Source organism: Canis lupus, chromosome 11, assembly GCF_048164855.1.
Source record: "Canis lupus baileyi chromosome 11, mCanLup2.hap1, whole genome shotgun sequence".
Classification (NCBI taxonomy): Eukaryota; Metazoa; Chordata; class Mammalia; order Carnivora; family Canidae; genus Canis; species Canis lupus.
This window is the reverse complement of record NC_132848.1, coordinates 13,086,107-13,106,256: the sequence shown is the minus strand read 5'-3', so window position 1 is coordinate 13,106,256 and position 20,150 is coordinate 13,086,107. Positions and strand designations below refer to the sequence as shown.

The 20,150-nt window shown below is 44.3% G+C and overlaps 1 protein-coding gene across 4 annotated transcripts in view; it reads left to right on the top strand.

Annotated features, from left to right (window-relative positions):
- The first annotated feature begins 1,601 nt into the window (after positions 1 to 1,601).
- CPM (carboxypeptidase M) overlaps positions 1,602 to 20,150 on the top strand; it is a 93,051-nt gene continuing 74,502 nt past the window's right edge. For 2 of the 4 annotated variants that reach the window (XM_072843212.1, XM_072843210.1), the window contains exons 1-2: positions 1,602 to 1,679; positions 2,171 to 2,333. In XM_072843212.1, the coding sequence (XP_072699313.1) occupies positions 2,174 to 2,333 (160 nt within the window). In that variant the 5' untranslated portion in view covers positions 1,602 to 1,679; positions 2,171 to 2,173. The other 2 variants (XM_072843211.1, XM_072843213.1) reach the window with 2 other exon arrangements.

Sequence of the window (20,150 nt, the reverse complement as noted above, 5' to 3'; positions counted from 1 at the left end):
ACAACTTTAGTTAGGCAGGTGGAATCATTTCCATTTTAAGGACCAGGAAACGATGGCACAGCTAGTTGACACAACCACTGAGAGTCAGAGCATGGATTAGCACCCAAATCGGGTGCCGCTAGTTTTGGGATTTATCCATCCAGGCTCTGCTGCCTGGGAATCACAGGAGGCCTCATTGTTCCCAGGAGCTCAGTTCTACAATAGTGTCTGTATCCGCAACAAAGAAGAGGCAGGCAAATCAGTCGCAGGTTTCAGCTCCTGATGGCATGTTTGATTCACTCAGGGCACTTTTTAAAAAATGTCCTTTCCAGGACCTCATCGAGAGAAATTCTGTTCAATTAGTTTTCAGTGGGACACTACTATTTTTAACCTGTTGAAGAGGAACGTTATCCCAAATCAGTGCTTTTCAAGCTTTTTAGACTCGCTGGACCCTTGGCATGAACCTCCAATTACTGACAGGTAATGTGTGACAGGTGCGTGAGGTCTTTGCCCTCACCACAGACCGCCTCTCGGGTTGGGGTGCAACCTTTGTTACCCCTAGTGCAAATGTAGACCAGGCCGTCCTCCCAGAAAGCAGCATTTACGAAAGGAAGAAATTGGCCTAGGGAGGATTGGCGGAGGGAATGTTGGACTTAAAAATCGCAGCTTTGCTTTCTTCCATGTGATTTCTAGTTTTAAATTTAACTGATTTAATCAATCTCATCCGCCAAATAAATTTGTCAGAAATTTTTCTGTACTCCACAATTGGCAATTTAAAACTTCAACACCTGAATCCCAGCGCAGGGCTGGGCAGCCTGGCGCCGTTGGGAGCGCGGGCCCTAAGCTCGGCCGCAGGGGCCCGTGAGGGCAGGGGGGGCTCTCGCCGCATCCTGGGTGCCAGGTGAGCCTGGGCTCAGGGGCCCGTGAGGGCAGGGGGAGCTCTCCCCGTGTCTGGGGCTCCAGGTAAGCCAAGGGCTCAGGAGCCCGTAAGGGCAGGTAGGGGCTCTCCCCGTGTCTGGGCACCAGGTGAGCCGGGGCTCTCCCCGCATCCTGGGTGCCAGGTGAGCCAGGGCTCAGGGGCCCGTGAGGCCAGGTGGGGCTCTCCCCGCGTCCGGGGCTCCAGGAAGCCAAGGACTCAGGAGCCTGTGAGGGCAGGTAGGGGCTCTCCCCGCGTCCGGGGCACCAGGTGAGTCAGGGCTCAGGGCCCGTGAGGCCAGGTGGGGCTCTCCCCGCGTCCGGGGCGCCAGGTGAGCCGGGGCTCCGCTCTACGGCTGCAAACTCCCAGCAGCTGGCGACACCCAAAGCCCCCGCCCCCCGCCAGGAGCCCCGCTCGCGGGGAGGACACTCTTCCAGCCCTCGGGCGCCGGCAAAACCTGGGGACGTGACAGTCTTCCGCCGCTCCTCGCCGCCACCCCCGGGACCGCCACCCACCCCCGGGTCCGCGCCTCCGGGACCCCCACCCACCCCCGCTCCCCGCCGCCCCCCGGGTCCCCGCCGCCGCGGGCCGGGATCGCCCAGGTGCGAAGGGCGCAGGGCGCAGGGCAGCCCCGCCCCGGGGACCCGCGGGCGCCCGACTGGGAGGGCGGGACGTCCGTCAGGGGCGGGGGCGGGGCGGCGCCCGGGAGCGGCCGTCCCCCGCGCGGCTATATGTCGGGTCCCCGGGGCGGCGGGCGGCGGGCGGCGGTGCGCACCGGGCAGGGGTGAGCTGGGCGCGCCGAGCGGGGTGCGCGCTGCAGCCGCCGGGGGTCCCGGAGGGGAGGGGAGGGGAGGGCGGGGCGGGGGGTGGGGGCGCTGCCCGGGCGCCGCTCGCACCGGGTCCCGCGGCGGCTTCCGAGGCTCCCTCCGCGGGAGCGGGGCGCAGGGGGCGCGGGGGCCGAGGCAGGGACGGGGGGGGGGCCCGAGGTAGGGATGGTGGGGCGGCTCGAGATAGGGACGGTGGGGCCCGAGGTGGGGACGGGGGGGGCCGGAGATGGGGACGGGGGGGCCCCGAGGTAGGGGCGGGGGGGAGATGCCGAGCTGGGAACGGGGACGGCGCGGGGGCCCGACGTACGGACGGCTGGGGACCGAGCTGGGGACGGCGGGGGGGCGGCCGAGGGAGGGACGGGGGGGGGCCGAGGTAGGGCCCGAGGTAGGGGACGGGGACGGGGACGGGGGCCTGGCGGTGCGCTCAGCCGCGCTCGTGTCCCCGCAGAGCATGCAGGTCGCGCGCCTGTGCCTGGGGCTGCTGCTGCCCGCGGCGGCCGCGCTGGAGTTCGCCTACCACCACCAGGAGCAGATGGAAGCGTTCCTGAAGACCGTGGCCCGGAACTACAGCTCCATCACCCGCTTACACAGCATCGGGAAGTCGGTGCAAGGTAGGGCGCGTCCCGGCCGCGCGGCGCCGCGTCCCCGCCCTGCGGCCCCCGGGGCGCCCGGTGCCGGCGTGGTGGCCCCGGTGCCGCCGCGCGTCCTGCCGTCCCTGTGGGGAGCAGGAGGAGGACCTGATGGATACCAAGCGCCTCCGCTGCCCTTCGCGGTCACCGAGCCCCCGTGTCAGGGACGCCCTTCCGTCGGGCTGGCGCCGCTTGCCCGAGGGGCGCCCTTTCGCTTTTCTTGGTGGATGAACTTTGTGTCCGGAGAGCGTCCGGCTGCTACCGCCTGGCGCTGCCTTCTTGTTGGCTTCCTTACCTGTGGCTTGCAGGTAAGGCTGTGGCTTACCTTACTTGCAGGTAAGCTGTGTGGCTTCGCTAACTTGGTTTTCAAGTCTCCTGTAAGCTGCAGGGATTCCGTTCTGGCGGTGAGGTTTCCGTCGTGTGCAATTAGCCCCAGGACTTAGAGTGATGCAAAAACCATCATTTCTGGGGATCCCTGGGTGGCTCTGCGGTTGAGCGCCTGCCTTTGGCCCGGGGCGTGACCCCGGGGTCCTGGGATCGAGTCCCGCATCGGGCTCCCTGCATAGAGCCTGTGTCTCTGCCTCTCTCTCTCTGTCTCTCTCTGCCTCCCTCTGCCTCTCTCTCTCTTTCTCATGCATAAATAAAATCTTTAAGAAAAACCCATCATTTCTATAAGTTTCCTTTAACGTTAAATAGTATCATTGGTAAGATTTGTGTCCTGTGTAATTAGACCTCTTAAAGTTATGCAAAAGAGTGGCTCTGATCATGATTACTAGCTGTTTTAGAATCACCCATTTGAATAGGACGATTGCCTGATAATAAATGGATGCCAGCAATGACTGGGAAGAGCATTTTCACATTTATCATTTAATTGCTTCGTTGTTTTAATTTAGAAACTATGTATTAAGTATAAATGACTATACGTTGTTTCGTTTTTATAGACAAGAATTTGAATCAGAGAGATACTAAATGTTTTACTCAAGATCACCAGATGGTAGATTTTATCATCAGGACTGGCATTCAGATCACTCTACTTAAAGGCAAAGATACTCTAGGATGCGGCAAATAGTTTATCAAAACATTCTTAATGTTTTTATGTTGGGACCTTTAAAGGGATTACCTGATGCTTAAATCAAAAGTTTGGTCAAGTTTATGCATCTCTTAATAAGGTGCGTTCAAACTCTACATCCAGATTTTAGCTCTGAGCCTTTGATGCAAGGAGTGTCTCTTAATTACCATATTCTCAGTCATTTAAAAAAAATTAAAGTCCTGGTTTTTATATTAAAGAAGACCTATTACACAAACTTACATGCAGTACAAAATAAAAAACGCTGGGTCATGTGTGTAATGATATCTTTTTCAAACAACGTTGCCAGAGAGTTGGTGTCAGAATTACTCTATATTGCTCTAATAATCCAAATTATAGAGGTTGGGTATGTGAGAAATCGTGTCTTGAATCAGCATATGTACTCAGCCTTTTGAAATCCTTTCCCCCTAGGGCTAAAGAAGAGCAATTTTAAGAGATCTAAGAATACTAATTATCTTAATAAAGCAAATATGGAACACAACTATCTTGAGTTATTGTTCAGTCATCATTTAAACCACAAGATGATGAGGGTGTTGCTAATTTTAAGTACTGAGTGATCTGGCAAGTTTTGGCAATTGGGGAATCTCTTTCCTAATGTGAACCGATCCATCTTGCATGATATCAGACCACAGTAACAGTGAGAGCCCTTAGCCTCCCCCCCTTTGTATGTCTGTACTCCTGTGGTTAAAGGACTGAGAAACTATCATGTAAAAATAAAATCTGATACCAGTAGTCAAATGGCTGTGTTGAATATTGTTCTGAATAATTCCTCTGATTAGGAAAAAGGTTCCAAGAGGTGGGTGTTAAACTGTACACTGTGTCACTGCATGTGTGATATCATGACCATTGAAAATCAGTGCTCAATTGTTGACACCCTTTTCACTAGATAGGCAGTTTTCCCTGGCCGTCCCACCCTCTGGTGTGGGATACATTTGCTTGGCAAACAGCTTTTACCATACATATTATTTATTTTTATTATGAACATGGGCAATATACCTAGAAGAGAGTAATATTTCCAAATATATTCTTAAGCCAAATATATTCTTAGGTTTTGTAAATGCACATCACCTGTATTTTTGTTGCTGTAATCATGGATCCTAGTCTGCCTTTCTCCTCAATTCACACGATTTCATTCCATATTTCTGCAAACTGACAAAGTCTGCAGATGTAAATTGGTTGCCTGCTATATAGTGTTTTATCCTCTTGGCTATGTGAATGGTCTTAGTCATTCACCTTTTTGGGGCATCTAGGTAGCTCTGATCTGTTACAAATCATGATGCTTTAAAAGTTTTTTTTTTTTTTTTTTTTTTGCTTTAAAAGTTTTGATACAGGTTGTGATGATTATCTTCCATTATAATTGGTGGGTTTTTTTTTTCAATTTTTTATTTCGAAATGCTTGAAACCTACACAAAAGTTGAGTCCACATATACCCTTCACCCGGATTCATCCATAGTATACTGATCATATTTCATTTGAACCTTTTGGAGGAAACCCTGTTATCTAATAACCTAGCAAAATCCTAGGTGAAACAAGAGAAGCAACTCAAAAAACTGACTACCGAATTGAGAAAAACTAGAAAAGGGACAATATTCAGTGGTTTACTCATTCCTCCATTTAGTTAAGTGAATATACCACCACCACCACCACCCCTTTTTCCCCCCACTCCTAACCCCCTCTGTCTAGCGCGATGTTGGCCCATATTCAGTAATTTATATGTTTGTTAAATGAATATTTGCTGAGTGAAAGCCGTGGGAAGCAAGCAAAATTGTGTGCCATTCATTGCCTGCCAGTAGGTTGCCCCCTTTATTTTATTTTTAAAAATTTTATTTATTTATTCATGAGAGACAGGCCAAGACACAGGCAGAGGGAGAAGCAGGCTCCCTGCACGGACCCCGATGCAGGACTCGATCCGGGTCTCCAGGATCGCGCCCTGGGCCGAAGACAGACACTCAACCCCTGAGCCATCCAGGCGTCCCTAGGTAGCCCCCTTTAAAGGACAAAAACAACAAATCCCCAACAAGCCTCTTCACATCCCCAAAAATTTATATTTTTCTTTTTGCCACCACTTTTTTTTTTTTAGCTTTTTAATTCCAGTTAGTTAACATACAGTGTAATACTAGTTTTCAGCAGTTCTAAACAACACCCAGCGCTCTTCACAAGTGCCCCTCTTAATCCCCATCACCCCTTCTCACCTATCCTGCCCTTCCCTCCCCTCTGGTAACTCTCAGATTTCTATGAGTCCATTTCTTGATCTTGTTTCTCTTTTTCCTTTGTTTCTTAAACTCCACATATGAGTGAAACCATAAGGTACTTGTCTTTCTCCAACTGACATCTTGCTTACCATCACACTCAAGCTCTATCCATATTGTTGTAAATGGCACGATTTCATTTTTTTATGGCTAAATAATATTCCGGTGTGTGTGTGTGTGTATATATATATACACACACACACACACACCCCATATTTTCTTTATCCAATCCTCAATCAGTGGACACTTGGCTGCTCCCCTATCTTGGCTATTGTGAATCCTGCTGCTACAAACATAGGGGTACACATACCCCTTTGAATTCGTGTCTTGGTATTTTTGGGGTAAATACCCAGTAGTATAAGTACTGGAGGGTAGGGTAGTTCTATTTGTAACTTTTTGAGGAACCTCCATTCTGTTTTCCCAGAGTGACTGCACCAGTCTACATTCCCAACAGTGAATGAGTATTTCTTTTTCTAGTTTTAGGACCATTTAAAATGAGATTTTTCTGCCATCTCAGTTTTAAGAATTTTCTATCCTGCTAAGTCTAACCTTTATCTGAATAAAGAAGGTTGCAAAGGGCAAGGAGTAGATAATAAAAATCTATTAGCAAGTGCTTTCCACCTTACAGGTTTTAATACATCACTTCAATCTCAACAACTCCTGAGTAGGTATTGTTACCCTTGAGTTTACAAAACAGGTCAAATAAGGCACAGGGGGGGATCCCTGTGTGGCTCAGCAGTTAAGCACCTGCCTCCGGCCCAGGACGTGATCCTGGAGACCTGGGATCGAGTCCCACATTGGGCTCCCTGCATGGAGCCTGCTTCTCCCTCTGCCTGTGTCTCTGCCTCTCTCTCCCTGTCTCTCATGAATAAATAAACAAAATCTTTAACTTCCTGTGCCTTTTTTTTTTTTTAATTAACTTGCTGAAGCTCACACAGCCAGTAAGTGTTAGAGGATGCGAATACAGATCCGTGTACCTCCCAAGCACCTCTCTTTGCCCTTTAAAGAAGCAGTTTGAACAGATGTAGATAGCTACATGGAGACTGAAGTTGTTAGTGGAGGGTTTCAGAGTCCTGGTTTGGGCACGTTTGATTTGAAAGTATAGCTTCTGCCGAAGATCTACAGCTGGGTTGTCCATCACAGTAGGAGTCACCCGGCTATCCAGCAGTTGGAATGTGACTAGGGAAAATTGAGACGTGCTGAAAGTGATTTTGCAGCCTTAATGCAAAAAAAACAAAACAAAACAAAAAAACCCAAAAAACAAAAATCTTAATGTTTGTGTTGATCACTTGTTGAAATAATTTAGAACTATAGGTTAAAAGTATATTTAAAATTTCACCTGCTTCTTTACTTTTGTTAATGCAGTCACAGTTACTAGAACATTTTACATGATACGGCTTGCAGCATATGTTGATTGGGCTGTGCTGCCCTAGACGGACATCGTTAGTAACTTTTTTTTTTTTTTTTTTTTTTTGCGTGCAAAAAGAATCCGAGTTCATTTAGAGAATTTGGAAGATACAGCAAAGCACCAAGAAGGAAATTCAAATCTCACTGCACAAAGCAAACCTTTGGTAGGCTAAAACCACTGGGTGTGCTGTTCTGCGCCTTTCCCTGCCTTGCGCTAAGCTGATGATCGTGTTTGTCCATGCAAACCGTGTTATTTCCAAAATTTGACTTTTAATGCCTGCCTTGTGTCCTACCAATGGATATCTTAGTGTCTATTTAACTTGTACACTGATGGGCATGTAGTTTGTAAAGTTTTCCTGTTAGAAACAATGCCATCGTGTAGACATCTTCATAGCTAAGACAGCAAAAGTTGTTGGGATGTGGACTTTGGAACCTCAGGACCGAGTGCAAATTCTAGACCCTCTACTCTGTAGCAGTGTGACCTGCAGTTGCTGGATAATTGGGGCACATAGTAAGTGCTACATCAAAGCTGCTGCTGGGGATACAGTAGCTGCTACAGAGGGAGAAGTTGCCCCAAAGGAAACTACCAGATTGTAGGCAGTTTAATGTATTTGATACATGTAACCAAATTGCTTTCCCAAAGAGATTGTCTTGACTTTTATGATCTTATAAGAAACGTATGCTAAGAGAAAACAACTTCTCTAAATCTTCTTTTCTTCATAAATCAGTATGGACGTTAGTGGTTTGAAAGGTGACTGTGGTATTTGTCAGTATGGAGTTTGGGTTGTACAAGATGAACCTGTTGTAGAGGGAGGCCTACTTTCCTGCCTAGCACCCATGGTTAACGACACTGTACTGTAGGCCTAAAAATGTCCTAAGAGGGTAGATCTTATGTTGCCTTCTTATAAAAGGCATAATAATAAGGATTATTGAAGGCTCAAATTTTCATTGTTTAATGAATAGGGGAGTATTTCTCATGATTTTCTCCCAACAACACTTACCTTCACGTATTCATTCGATAGATATTAATTGAACTACTGTGCCGGGAGTAATAACCATTTCAGATGCTCAGTAACCCCCTCCCCCAACCCGAGAATTGGTTTAGACTCCTGCCCCAAAGAGGCATGTACTGTGTTCTCCTACACAGATCTTTGTCCACCATCCTGGATGGGGGTAGATTTTAGCTGATGATTTTCCCTCAGAAGAGAACATTGTGTATAAAACGTTGCCACAACATTTGCCTTTCTATCACACTCTCCATCTCTCAAGTGTGATCATAAAGCCACTTTGCTTGGGACCCTGTATTAAATGTTCTTTTTTTTTTTTTTCTTGAGCAAGAGGGGGCACATATGCACACAAACAAGGGTGGGGGCAGAGGGAGAGTGAGCCTGCTTGACATTCTCCATCTCATGACTCTGAGACCACGACCTGAGCCAAAATCAAGAGTTTAACTGACTTAAACTAAGATGCTTTCCTGACTGAGCCACCCCGGTGTCCCTAAAATGCTTATTATGATGTAAATACTGACATATTGACCAAATATCAAGAAAACCATTAAAATCTAAGAACTTCTGTAATGTATGTGATTTAAAGCTATATTGGTTTGGCAAACCTTTCTGCTCCTTGAACAGTTTAAAAGGCAAAATCCTTTTCTGAAACCTATTACAAATATTAGCTTTGTTTGTGACCATTCAAGGTTTCTTAAAGATCTGCCTTTCTTTTAAATGCAGAAATGATTTAGGGATCCCTGGGTGGCACAGTGGTTTGGCGCCTGCCTTTGGCCCAGGGCGCAATCCTGGAGACCCAGGATCGAATCCCACGTCGGGGTCCCGGTGCATGGAGCCTGCTTCTCCCTCTGCCTATGTCTCTGTATCTCTCTCTGTGTGTGTGTGACTATCATAAATAAATAAAAATAAAAATAAATGATTTAGACTTCCCCTACGTTTGTTCTATGTTTTATAAGAGGAATGTGAGACCGAATATCCACAAAGTGACATAGAATTTTACTCTGCTTCTTAGATCTAGTAACTATTTTTATTCCAAGTCTCAAACATATCTAAACAGCAACACTTTAGGGACAAGTGGCATTTGAGACTTTTAAAAAATAATGACAGCCAACATCAAGTAAGTTTTACTATTTGGCTGGTACGTTACGTGTTTCACCTGGTGATTCTAACAGTGGTTTGAAATACCATTATTATCCAATTTACACATGAAGAATTGAGATTAAATGAGTTGTACATAGTAAATGACAGAGGAACCAAATTTTCAGTAAGTGATTGAAACCAATGTCTGCCTTGTGCCAAATACTGAACCTTCTTTACTATAAAGTTTCTCCAGCTACTTTTTCCTCTGCCCTGTTCCTTACCTCCTCCGCTCTGTATGTCCTGCCCACCCCATCTTGCCTCTGACCCTTGATCTGAAAAAGTTGACAAGCATCCTCAATCATCCAAGAAAAGTCTTATATTAATTTTTTTTAATGTGTTAAGTGATCCTCTGTGGAATTCCTTGACCCCCTTTAAGTATTCGGTTTCATCTAAACCAGTTCAGATTCCATCTTTTGTTGTAAAGATAATTTTTTTTCTATATGCAAAACTCTGAGTATGAGGTGAAAGGAGACTTCTGAGATTCTGGTTTGCACACTTAAGGGGCATCCACCCACCAAAATGCCATCTCTTCGGAGACTGGCTATTCTCCTTAAGAGCAGTACCGCCCCCTGGGGGAATTTTGGAAATGTGAGCTGGAGGTTTAGGCCATAACTTAAAAATCTTTGGGGGGGGGGGGGCGGGGGACGGAACCCGTCTTCTGATCTTGTCAGCAATGCACGAATAGTTATGCAGAGGAAAGAAGCTGTCACTCACATTTCCTAATGCCCTCTAAGACCAGTTTACAGTTATCTGAACCTAAAACTACATTCTGTTTTATGTACAAATAAAAATACTTTCCCATAGTCTTAATATAAACTGAACTTTTCAGGAATGTAACTGTATGTCAGTTGAGGGGAAATTCTATTTTCCGCAGCTCTGAACTTGACTGAGCGGGACTTCACATTCATAAAACCCTGACACCAGTGACCACGCAGCTGAATCAGTCAGCCTTTGTAGCAGATGCAAGTGGTGACTTTCAGGCATGGACATAATCATCTCACTTTCTCCTGTCTTCTAGTGAATCATGCCCCAATTCTTACCTAGTGATCCCATACTCTATTCTAAGTTGTTTTCCTTTTATTTATCTTTATATAATTTGAATGTTCTATTGATCTTCTTGAAATCATGTATGTAAATGTGTTATGCCAGCATAGTAAAGGAAGATAGATTGGACCTGAAGAAAAGAGGCATAAACTGATAGGGTTAGGAACTGTGGAAGTAAAATCACAGACCTAAAAAAAATAAATAAATAAAATAAAATCACAGACCTAGATTCAAGCTTATGTAGTCAGCATCCAAAAGGTGTTTGGTCTCTGTTCTTAATCAATGAATATGTGTGTCTGGAGGTAACACTGGCGGTGACAGCGGTGTCTGGAGTCAAGCAATAAAAACTGCCATTAGTCCTGTCTCCTTCTTTTAGTTTATATATCTAGAATGCCCCTTTCTTTAAGAGTACCTAAGATAAAAAGAATTCTAAAGGAAGAAAAAAAGTTTATTTCAAATTCCAACTTGCCTCTGGGTTAGGAGAAAGCGATTTTTTTTTTTTTTTTTTGAGAAAGCGATTAAATCAGATGGTCCTATCTAGTGATTTAAAGCAATTGGTGTTCCTCCTAGCTCCTTGGTGATTGAATGTAATAGAGTATAGTGGTCTGCTGAGAAGTTACTACATCCTAATTTGGGTTTGGTTAAAAGTTAGTTATAGAGCTACCCTACAACCCAGCAATTGCACTACTGGGTATTTATCTCAAAGATAGAAATGTAGAGAAATAACGGGACCCCTGCACCCCAATGTTCAAAGCAGCAATGCCCACAATAGCCAAATTGTGGAAGGAGCCATGATTAGGTTTGACAGATGATTAGGTTTGACAGATATGTATAATATATATTAATATGTATATATATTTCTCAGCCATCAGAAGAGACAAATACCTACCAATTACTTCGATGTGGATGGAACTGGAGGGTATTATGCTGAGTGTAATGAGTCATTCAAAGAGAATTATCATTGGTTTCACTCATATGTGGAATATAAGAAGTAGTGAAAGGGACCACAAGGGAAGGGGGGGAACTGAGTGGGGAAAAATTAGACCCCTAAGTCTAGGAAACAAAGGGTTGCAGAAGGGTAACTGGGTGATGGGCACTGAGGAGGGTACCTGATGAGATGAGCACTGGGTGTTATATGTTGGCAAATTGAATTTAAATCAAAAAAATAATAAAAGGAAACAGATAGGAGTTGCACATTAAGAGTGTTTCTCATCTCTGTAAGGATTGCTGCATGTCAGATGTTTTAAAGTACAAACTTTCTGGTCTGTGACCCATGGCATAATAGCTGCAGCAAGCTCAGCTGGAGGGCTTGGTCTCCATCAGAAAAAGGCTGCCAACTTCAAACAAATTGCCTTTAAACTGTCTTTAAAGTCCTTTAAAGGACTTATCGTGAACTTACCCAGAGCTGCAGATAACAACAGCCTTCGTGGGGGGGGGGTAATAAAGGCATGAGCAGGCGTGCTCGTGTATTGGGAAGGGTTACCCTTTCGCAGAGTTCAGTGGAAGAAACCAAGGAAATCCCCCTTCTAAGTAAAGAGCTTCCCACCACTTGCTTTCCCAGATTTTTAATTTCTCTGATAGAAATCTCTGAGGAACCTAGAACCATACTTGAGCAAAACATAAACAATTATCCAAATACATGCCTAAGATAACTTTCTGACAAAGAACACAACTATGTTATGAACACAGACGAAATTTAGTACAATGTCCCATTTTTAGAGTGGGAATGGGTGTCCCAGGCCTTTTGATCACTCATTCAGTTCATTACGGCTTAGTTCTAAATGTTAACTCTCCCTGGAAGCCTTTCTCCATCCCTCGGGCAGAGTTAGCATCTCCCTGTACTCCTCTTCCTAGCACCTTCGGGGGCTTTAGCTCCGTTTGCACTTGGGGGAAGGGTTCAGGCTGTGTTCATCTTCATATCCTAGGCCTGGATGTGTGCATCTGAAAGGACGAGCACTGGTGTCAACCCTAAAGAGTTTTTCCACCCATAGTAAGTGAAACATGAATATAAATCTACTTTCATACAGTATAGAACACAGTCACCTTATTACACTATATGCTTTTATGCAGTTACATTTCCCATCTCCAGCTTTAGGTATACAACTTTGTATCGGTACATAAATTGTATGTAGTAAGTACTTTAGTCTGTCAAGTATTTTATGGTATTTTTATGGTATTTGAGTGTCTAAGAAAAAAATAAATAGAAAATAGAAAAAAATTAAAAATAGAAAAAAAAATGCATTCCCCAGTTGAGTAGCCTGTATCTGAAAGTAGTATTATGGTGTAAATAAATCTAATTAAACAGTAATGAGGAAACTGTTGAATTGCTCTTTTTATGACAAATAACCTAAGTTGGAGAGGTTGATGCCGCAGCTCCAGGTTAAGTCACCGGGGTGTTGGAGGTGGTAGGAGGACATGAGTGTCTTCAGGCAGTGAAGGGGATAATTGAATTATTCTGACAAGCCTAGAGTCATCGGGTCCCCCAAATGCTAACTAAACATGTATTAAAAGAGAGTAAATATAGGAGATATGCATGCTCCTCCTGTAAGAAGACTTTGAGTAAATATCCCTTGTTTTATTTGAACAGTGCAAAGACAATTTAAGTGTCTATTTAGAGAATTTAAAAAGAGAGGAAAAGAATCCTGTGATGAAATCTGCCCCCTACCCCCTGACAGTTCAGCAGAGAATGTAAACCTCTCGATTCAAAGTGTCTTTTTTTTCCCATCCACGCTCAGGAATGTTGTACAGATTTAAGATGAAGACCTCCAGCATGTTTAATTATCCTTGCTTGGAGTGGATCAGAAAGGCACAGGTACTGGAAATTCCCAGGTAGACAGACTGTGGAAGAACCTTAGTTTTTAGGTCCTACTAAATATTCATTCCCTTGCCCACCATTGGTAACTCAGTAAGTTCCACCCATTAATATCTTCTTAAAAGCAGGGGGTAGTAGTCATTTTTGTGAGTATAGATGCCTCCAGATGTGTAGAGCACACAGATCGTTTTAACATGCAGCAATTCAACAGCTTCCCCATTACTTTTTAATCAGAAAGATTTATATGCCCTTTAATAATAATACCAGGTGTACATGCAGTTAAATTTCAGATAAAGGCTACTCAATTGGAGAAATTTTTTTTTCCTATTACTCTTAGGAACTCGGTTGAATAATCTTAACCATCCTAGAGGTAAGCCGAGCTGGTTTATCATTTGCTACTGGTAAGTTCCTCTCTGTTTTTAAAGAAACAAAGATAAACTGGGATATACCACATTCTGGGTTTAATAAAAACAGTTTAATTGGGCTTGGTCATCTTTTGTTTTAAGAACATGTACTTTTAAGTGCACAAAATGTGTTTATGGGATCTACAGCATACACTAGTTCCAAATGCAGAAGTGGGCAACAATCGCCAAGGCCCTGAGGTGGACAGGGTTATTGCTGTGTTCTAGGAACAGAAGCAAAACCAGGCAAGCTGGAGCATACTGAGCAAAGAGAGAGTTATATTGGGTGACATTGGAGGTGCGTGCAGGGACAGATCGTGGAGTACTTTGCAAGCCAATTCAAGCGTAGAAAGTTCATTCTGTTCTGAGGATAATAGGGAACCATTGGAGGGTTTTAAGGACAGCCATATAAACTGAGGCAGATTTTTCAAAAAGTAACTTTGGCTGCTGAATAGAGAATTAGAAAGGGGCAAGTATAGAAGCAGAGAGAATAATCCAGTTATTATAATCCAAGCAAATGGTGATGGCGGTGATTTTGATTAAGATGGTGTATTAGAACTGGAAGGAAGTGGAAGGATTAGAGATTTATTCCAGAAATAAAGCCAACAATACTGGCTAATGGATTGGAAGGGGAAGGGGGAAAGGGGGAGATCAGGAGGGAAAAAAAAAAAAAAAAAAACAGGAATGACCTTTAGCTTTTGTGCTTAGCTAACTGAATGTGGGGAGTATGATTGACCAAGATGGGGACAACTAGAAAAAGACAAGTTTGGGTTGAAATCAAGAGGTTTGATTGAGACAATTTTTGTAAGTTGAAGCCCTTAGTAGACAATCATTGGGGATGACCAGTAGTTGGGTATGGGTTTAGAGTTTGGGGGAGAGGTTGGCTAGAGAAATAAACAAATACACTTGAGGGTCATCGATATATAGATAATTTTCAGTTCCAGGAGTTTCAATACTAAAAGTGAGTAAAGATAACAGACCAGGATAGAGCTATAGGGCACTAGGCCATTAGAATCTGGTAAAGGTAGAAGCCAGTTAAGGAGATGAAAAGCAGCAATATAGTAGGAGGAAAAGTAAGAGTGGGGTCACAGGCATCCAGGAAGGGCAGCATCTCAAGAAGCGGTTTTGGGGTCCCCTTGACCACCCACTAGGAGCAGCAGCATAATGATCTACATAGGCAAAGACCCAAAAGGTCGGCATTGGCTTCTTTACTCTCCCTAAAAATCTGTGAGGCCCCCCTGGATAGGTGTTTTTCTCCAGCTGTGAACTGTCCCTCCACCCAAGGAAGGCCACTCAAGTCTTGGCAGTCCAGGGCCCTTCAGAGGAGCTGGTCATGTGACTGTGCAACCATCCAGAGTGCAGGCTTCTGCAAGATACCAGGTGCACCTCATGAATCTTCGTGTTTACTTTAAACGACACTTTGGCCTGGTGCGTCCTGGCCTTCCCTGCACGTGGGGGTACAAAATCCCATCGTTCATTAGTGAACATTTCAGGAGTACAGTGCTCGGAGTTTGGCTGGGGGTCCTTACTGCCACTGCAGGTGTTCCCAGAGATAAGAAGGGAGGAAACAGGCTGTGTTAACTCTTTCCTTGCTGAGGTCGTGGCTAACCCACCATGTGGAATACTGCTAACACTGGAAATCGAGGGCCCTAGAGTGACGGGAGTTGAATTGTTCTGTAGATCTATTTATTCCATTGATCCTGAGGACATTTATGGAAGGCCTAATATGGTTTGTGGCACACACTAGCTAGCAGAGGAATATAGAGATAAAGAAGTTAAACATGGTCCCTGCCCTCATGGGCTTGAGGGCCTGAGAAGTGATTAGGAGGGAAGAGGACCCCCCCCCCCAGGAGATAAGGTATGGGAGCCACGGCAAAGAGATGCGCGTGGCTGAGACCTGCAGGCGGCCAGGTGAGAGGGGGAAGGTGAGGCCGTAAACAGCACATTCAAAGGCCTGGTGGTGAAGGAGCATCTGGACCTTGAGGAACGCAAAGTTCAGTGTGGCTGAAGAGGAGAGGGTGGAGGGGAAAGGAGGCAAAGTGGGAGGGTCAAGGAGAGGACCTTGTACGCTTTGTTGAAGATTTTTTTTGCTTCATCCAGGAGGAGCCAGAATCCTCCTAGGGATTCATACCTGACGGGAAAATGACAAATTTGTTTTCTGGATTGGAAATTTTCTGATTACTGTAATACAAAATGAAATGTAAAGTTAAGATACCCTCTAAGAAATGAGGTGGTGCAGCCATTCCGGGGCGGGGGGCGGGGGGGAGTGTGGTGAGAGTATACACACCGGACTGAGACAATGAGAACACCAACAAGATGAAGTATCAAGTCTGTAAAAATAGCAGTTCCCAAGAACTATCAATGTGAAAACTTCTGATTTAAATCCCATAATTGGATTGAATTGTTCATTTAGAATGTAAAGATTATTTTACCAATACCGTTTATTAGAGACGTTTCAATAGGGACTCCTGGGTGGCTCAGCAGGTGAGCATCTGCCTCCGGCTCAGGTCGTGACCCCAGGGTCCTGGGATCGAGTCCCATGTCCGGCTCCCCGCAGGGAGCCTGCTTCTCCCTCTGCCTGTGTCTCTGCCTCTCTCTCTCTGTGTCTCTCATGAATAAATAAATCTTAAAAAAAAAATTTCAATACTGTATAACACATACTATCTTTTCTTTTTGCCCTCACAGATCACGTGAAAGGATTTTTTTTAATCAGCAATTTTGGTGATTAAAGTTTCTACAGAAACTGATAAATATTAATATAATAATTATTAATTATATTAATATTTATAATTATATTAATAATTTATAATTATATTAATATTATAATAATTTATAATATATAATTCTAGATTTATAATATAAACCTAGAATTCAGAAAGTAATGCTGGAGGATGTAGAAACAGATACTTTTTTCCCAGCTGTACTGAGATATAAGTATATAATACAGTATCATTAACTATGGTCCCCATGCCATACATTAGATCCTCAGAACTTGTCCTAGAAGTTTACCACTTGATAAGCATCTCCCCATTTCCCATGCTCCCTGGTCCTTGGCAATCACCAATCCACTCTGCGAGTTTTGCTTTTTTTTAGATTCCACATATAAATGAGATTATAGAATATTTATCTATGTCTGACCTCCTTTGGCATAATGCCTTCAGATTTCATCCATGTGGTCTTAAATGACAGGGTCTCCTTTTTGTGGTTGAATAACTTGTATCCCATTATATATCATAGAAAATTTAAATGTAACAGGCAATTTAAAATATTTATAATAGACTGTATACATAGTATGTGTTTTACTATATATGTGTTTTGTTTATCCATTCATCCATCTGTGGGCACGTGGGCACTTAGGCTGTTTCCATGCCTTGGCTGGTGTGAATAATGCTGCACTAAATATAGGGGTACAGATACCTCTTGGAGATAATGAGTTCATTTCTCTTGGATATATATCCAGAAGTGGGATTGCTGGATCATATAGTAGTTCTAGTTTTAACTTTTTTTTTTTTTTTTTTGAGGAGCCACCATACTGTTTTCCATAATGGCTGCACCATTTGACATTCCCACCAACGGTGCACAGATACTTGCTACTTAAAAATAATGTTGGAATATTGTTCTTATGAAATACAACCATTTGCATTTCCAGGTGGTAGTGGCAGCACTGAGAAGGAACTTAATCATTTTCAAGGGAGGCTATTTGGGAGGAACAGCGAGGATGGGAAATGAAAGAAATGCAAGGGCTATTTACAGAGCACTTGTTACATCTCAGGCACTGTGCTAGGCCCTTCACAAGTTTTCCTCATTTAAGCTATGTTAAAGACTCCAAATTCTTTACATTTCCATTTCAGAGCTGAGAACAAACAGATTTCAAAGATGAAGCACTTAATGACCCAAACTTTCATCTTGGTAACTAGTAGATTTGGGTCATTAACCCAAATTTGTCTCTTAGTGATTTACTTATATATTGATTCAAATATTCAGGGAGCTCCTGTTGTCTACTGGAATCCGTGTGACAGGATACGAAGAGCGACGAGGCCTGGACCTTTCTCTGTAGGAACTAGAGCTGGAGGCCCTACACCCAATCCCTTTAATGGGAAAAGCACCGTAATGGGGCAATGGTCATTCAGAGGCCTAACTTCCAGGATGCTTGATAAAATGGAGAAAGGCTTATCAGGGGAGCTGATGCTTTGAATGTTGTCAAGCAGACAGGTGAAAGGATGGGAATTCTAGGTATAGTGAATGAAAAAATAGACCACAGCCTGTGGGGCCTGGTGAGGTTTGCTGCCCGAAGGAGCTGGAGCATGGGAGCTGCGTGCCCAGGATGCCCTTGTAGGTATGGTCAAGGATGAAGACCACTTGCTGGTGACTGTTTCTACTGTATCTTAACATCTATGATATCTTAGTTTGTGCTCACTTGAAAATACCAAGTTTTAGAAGGATTCTGGTCATTATGGGGCTTTTTTTTTTTTTTTAATAGATTGTTCAAAGAACAGTGATAAATAGGGAAAATATTTTGACTCCCGTAACTCTGCACTAAATATTTGTAGCCCTGAGGGAATCATGTTTCCATAGGACATTCTGTTCTCTGTCCTTGGGGGAAAAAAAGTTTTAAAAGGAAGAAAAAAGGGTATTTGAGGATTAGTAATAAAGTTCTACACTTTATTGAATGCTTACTATGGGCTGGATACTTACTTGTATGCATTCTTTTAAATCCTGGTATCAGTCTGGGAACTCAGTGGTGGTCTCTCTGTTTTACAGATGGGACACTGAGACTTGGAGAAAGATGAGATGCCCAAGACCTTTAGCCAGGAAGTGGCAGGGCTGGGAATTCATACCCAGGTCTGTGAGAAATCAGACCCCCAGTTCAGTTTTCAAACGGTCTCTAGAACCTGGAGGCTCCTGTTAGGGGGACTTGGGACTCCAACAGGGAAGGAAACAGACAGCTTGGGTTTTCCTTCCCTAACCCACAGCAGCTCAGCTTTAACTTTTTACATTGGATTTTACACTGAAATTTTTATTGAAAAAAAAAAAAAAAAAAAGGTCGCATGACCAGCAATGAATATCCTGAAAATTACTGCATTGACCATGGTACCTTTGCAAGACTTGCCACAGGCAAGACAATGTGCCAGGCTCTCTGGTGGGTGCCAAGGAGTATCACCCGTCCCTGGCCTTTGGGACATACGTGTTGTACAAAGGTTCAGAGGCCTCTGAAACCGATCGAGACAAGATTGCATCCATTACAGAACTTTTTTTAAAAGATTTTATTTATTCATGAGAGACAGAGGGAAAAGCAGGCTCCATGCAGGGACATGGGACCCAACATGGGACTCGACATGGGACTCGATCCCAGGTCTCCAGGATCAGGCCCCGGGCTGAAGACAGCGCTAAACCACTGAGCCACCCAGGCTGCCCACCATTCACTCTTGTTTTGTTTTCTGTTTTTATTTTATTTAAATTCAATTAATTAACATATAATGTATTATTGGTTTCAGAGGTAGAGCTCAGTGATTCATCAGTCTTAAAAAACACCCTGCGCTCATTACAGCACGTGCCCTCCTTAATGCCCATCACCCAGTTACCCCGTCACCCCCTTCCCTCTAGAGGCCCTCAGTTTATTTCCTGTGATTAAGAGTCTCTTACGGTTTGTCTCCCTCTGATTTTATCTTGTTTTATTTTGCCCTCCCTTCCCCTATGATCCTCTGTTTTGTTTCTTAAATTCCACAGATGAGGGCGATCGTAGGATAATTGGCTCTCTCTGATTGATTTCTATCACTCAGCATAATGCCCTCCAGTCCCATCCACGTCACTGCAAGTGGGAAGATTTCATTCTTTCTGATGGCTGAGTGATAGTCCATTGTGTGTCTACAGACCACATCTTCTTTATCCATTCATCTGCCCATGGACATCTGGGCCCTTTCCATAGTCTGGCTCTTGTGGACATCGCTGCTCTAAACACTGGGGTGCAGGTGCCCCTTCGGATCATTGCATTTGTATCTTAGGGGTAAATCCCCAGCAGTGCAGTTGCTGGGTCGTAGGGCAGCTCTATTTTCAGCTTCTTGAGGACCCTCCACATGGTTCTCCAGAGCGGCTGCACCAGCCTGCCTTCCCACCAACAGTGCAAGAGGGCTCCCCTTTCTCTGCATCCTCGCCAACACCTGCTGTTTCCTGACTTGTTCAGTTGAGCCATGGTGTGAGGTGGGATCTCCTTGCAGTTTTGATTTGTATTTCCCCGATGCCGAGTGATGTGGAGCATTTTTTTCATGTGCTTGTTGGCCATGCGTAGGTCATCTTTGGAGAAAGGGCTATTCATGTCTTCTGCTCATTTCTTGATTGGATTATTGGTTTTTTGGGTTTTGAGTTTGATAATTTCTTTATAGATCTTGGATACTAGCCCCTTATCTGGTATGTCATTTGCAAATACTTTCTCCCATTCTGTTGGTTGTCTTTTCTTTCCTTTGCTGTGCAAAAGCTTTTTATCTTGATGAAGTCCCAGTAGGTCATTTCTGCCTTTGTTTCCCTTGTCTTTGGAGACATGTCTAGCAAGAAGTTGCTGCAGCTGAGGTCACAGAGGGTGTTGCCTATGTTGTCCTCTAGGATTTTAGTGGATTCCTGTCTCACATTTAGGTCTTCCATCCAGTTTGAGTCTGTT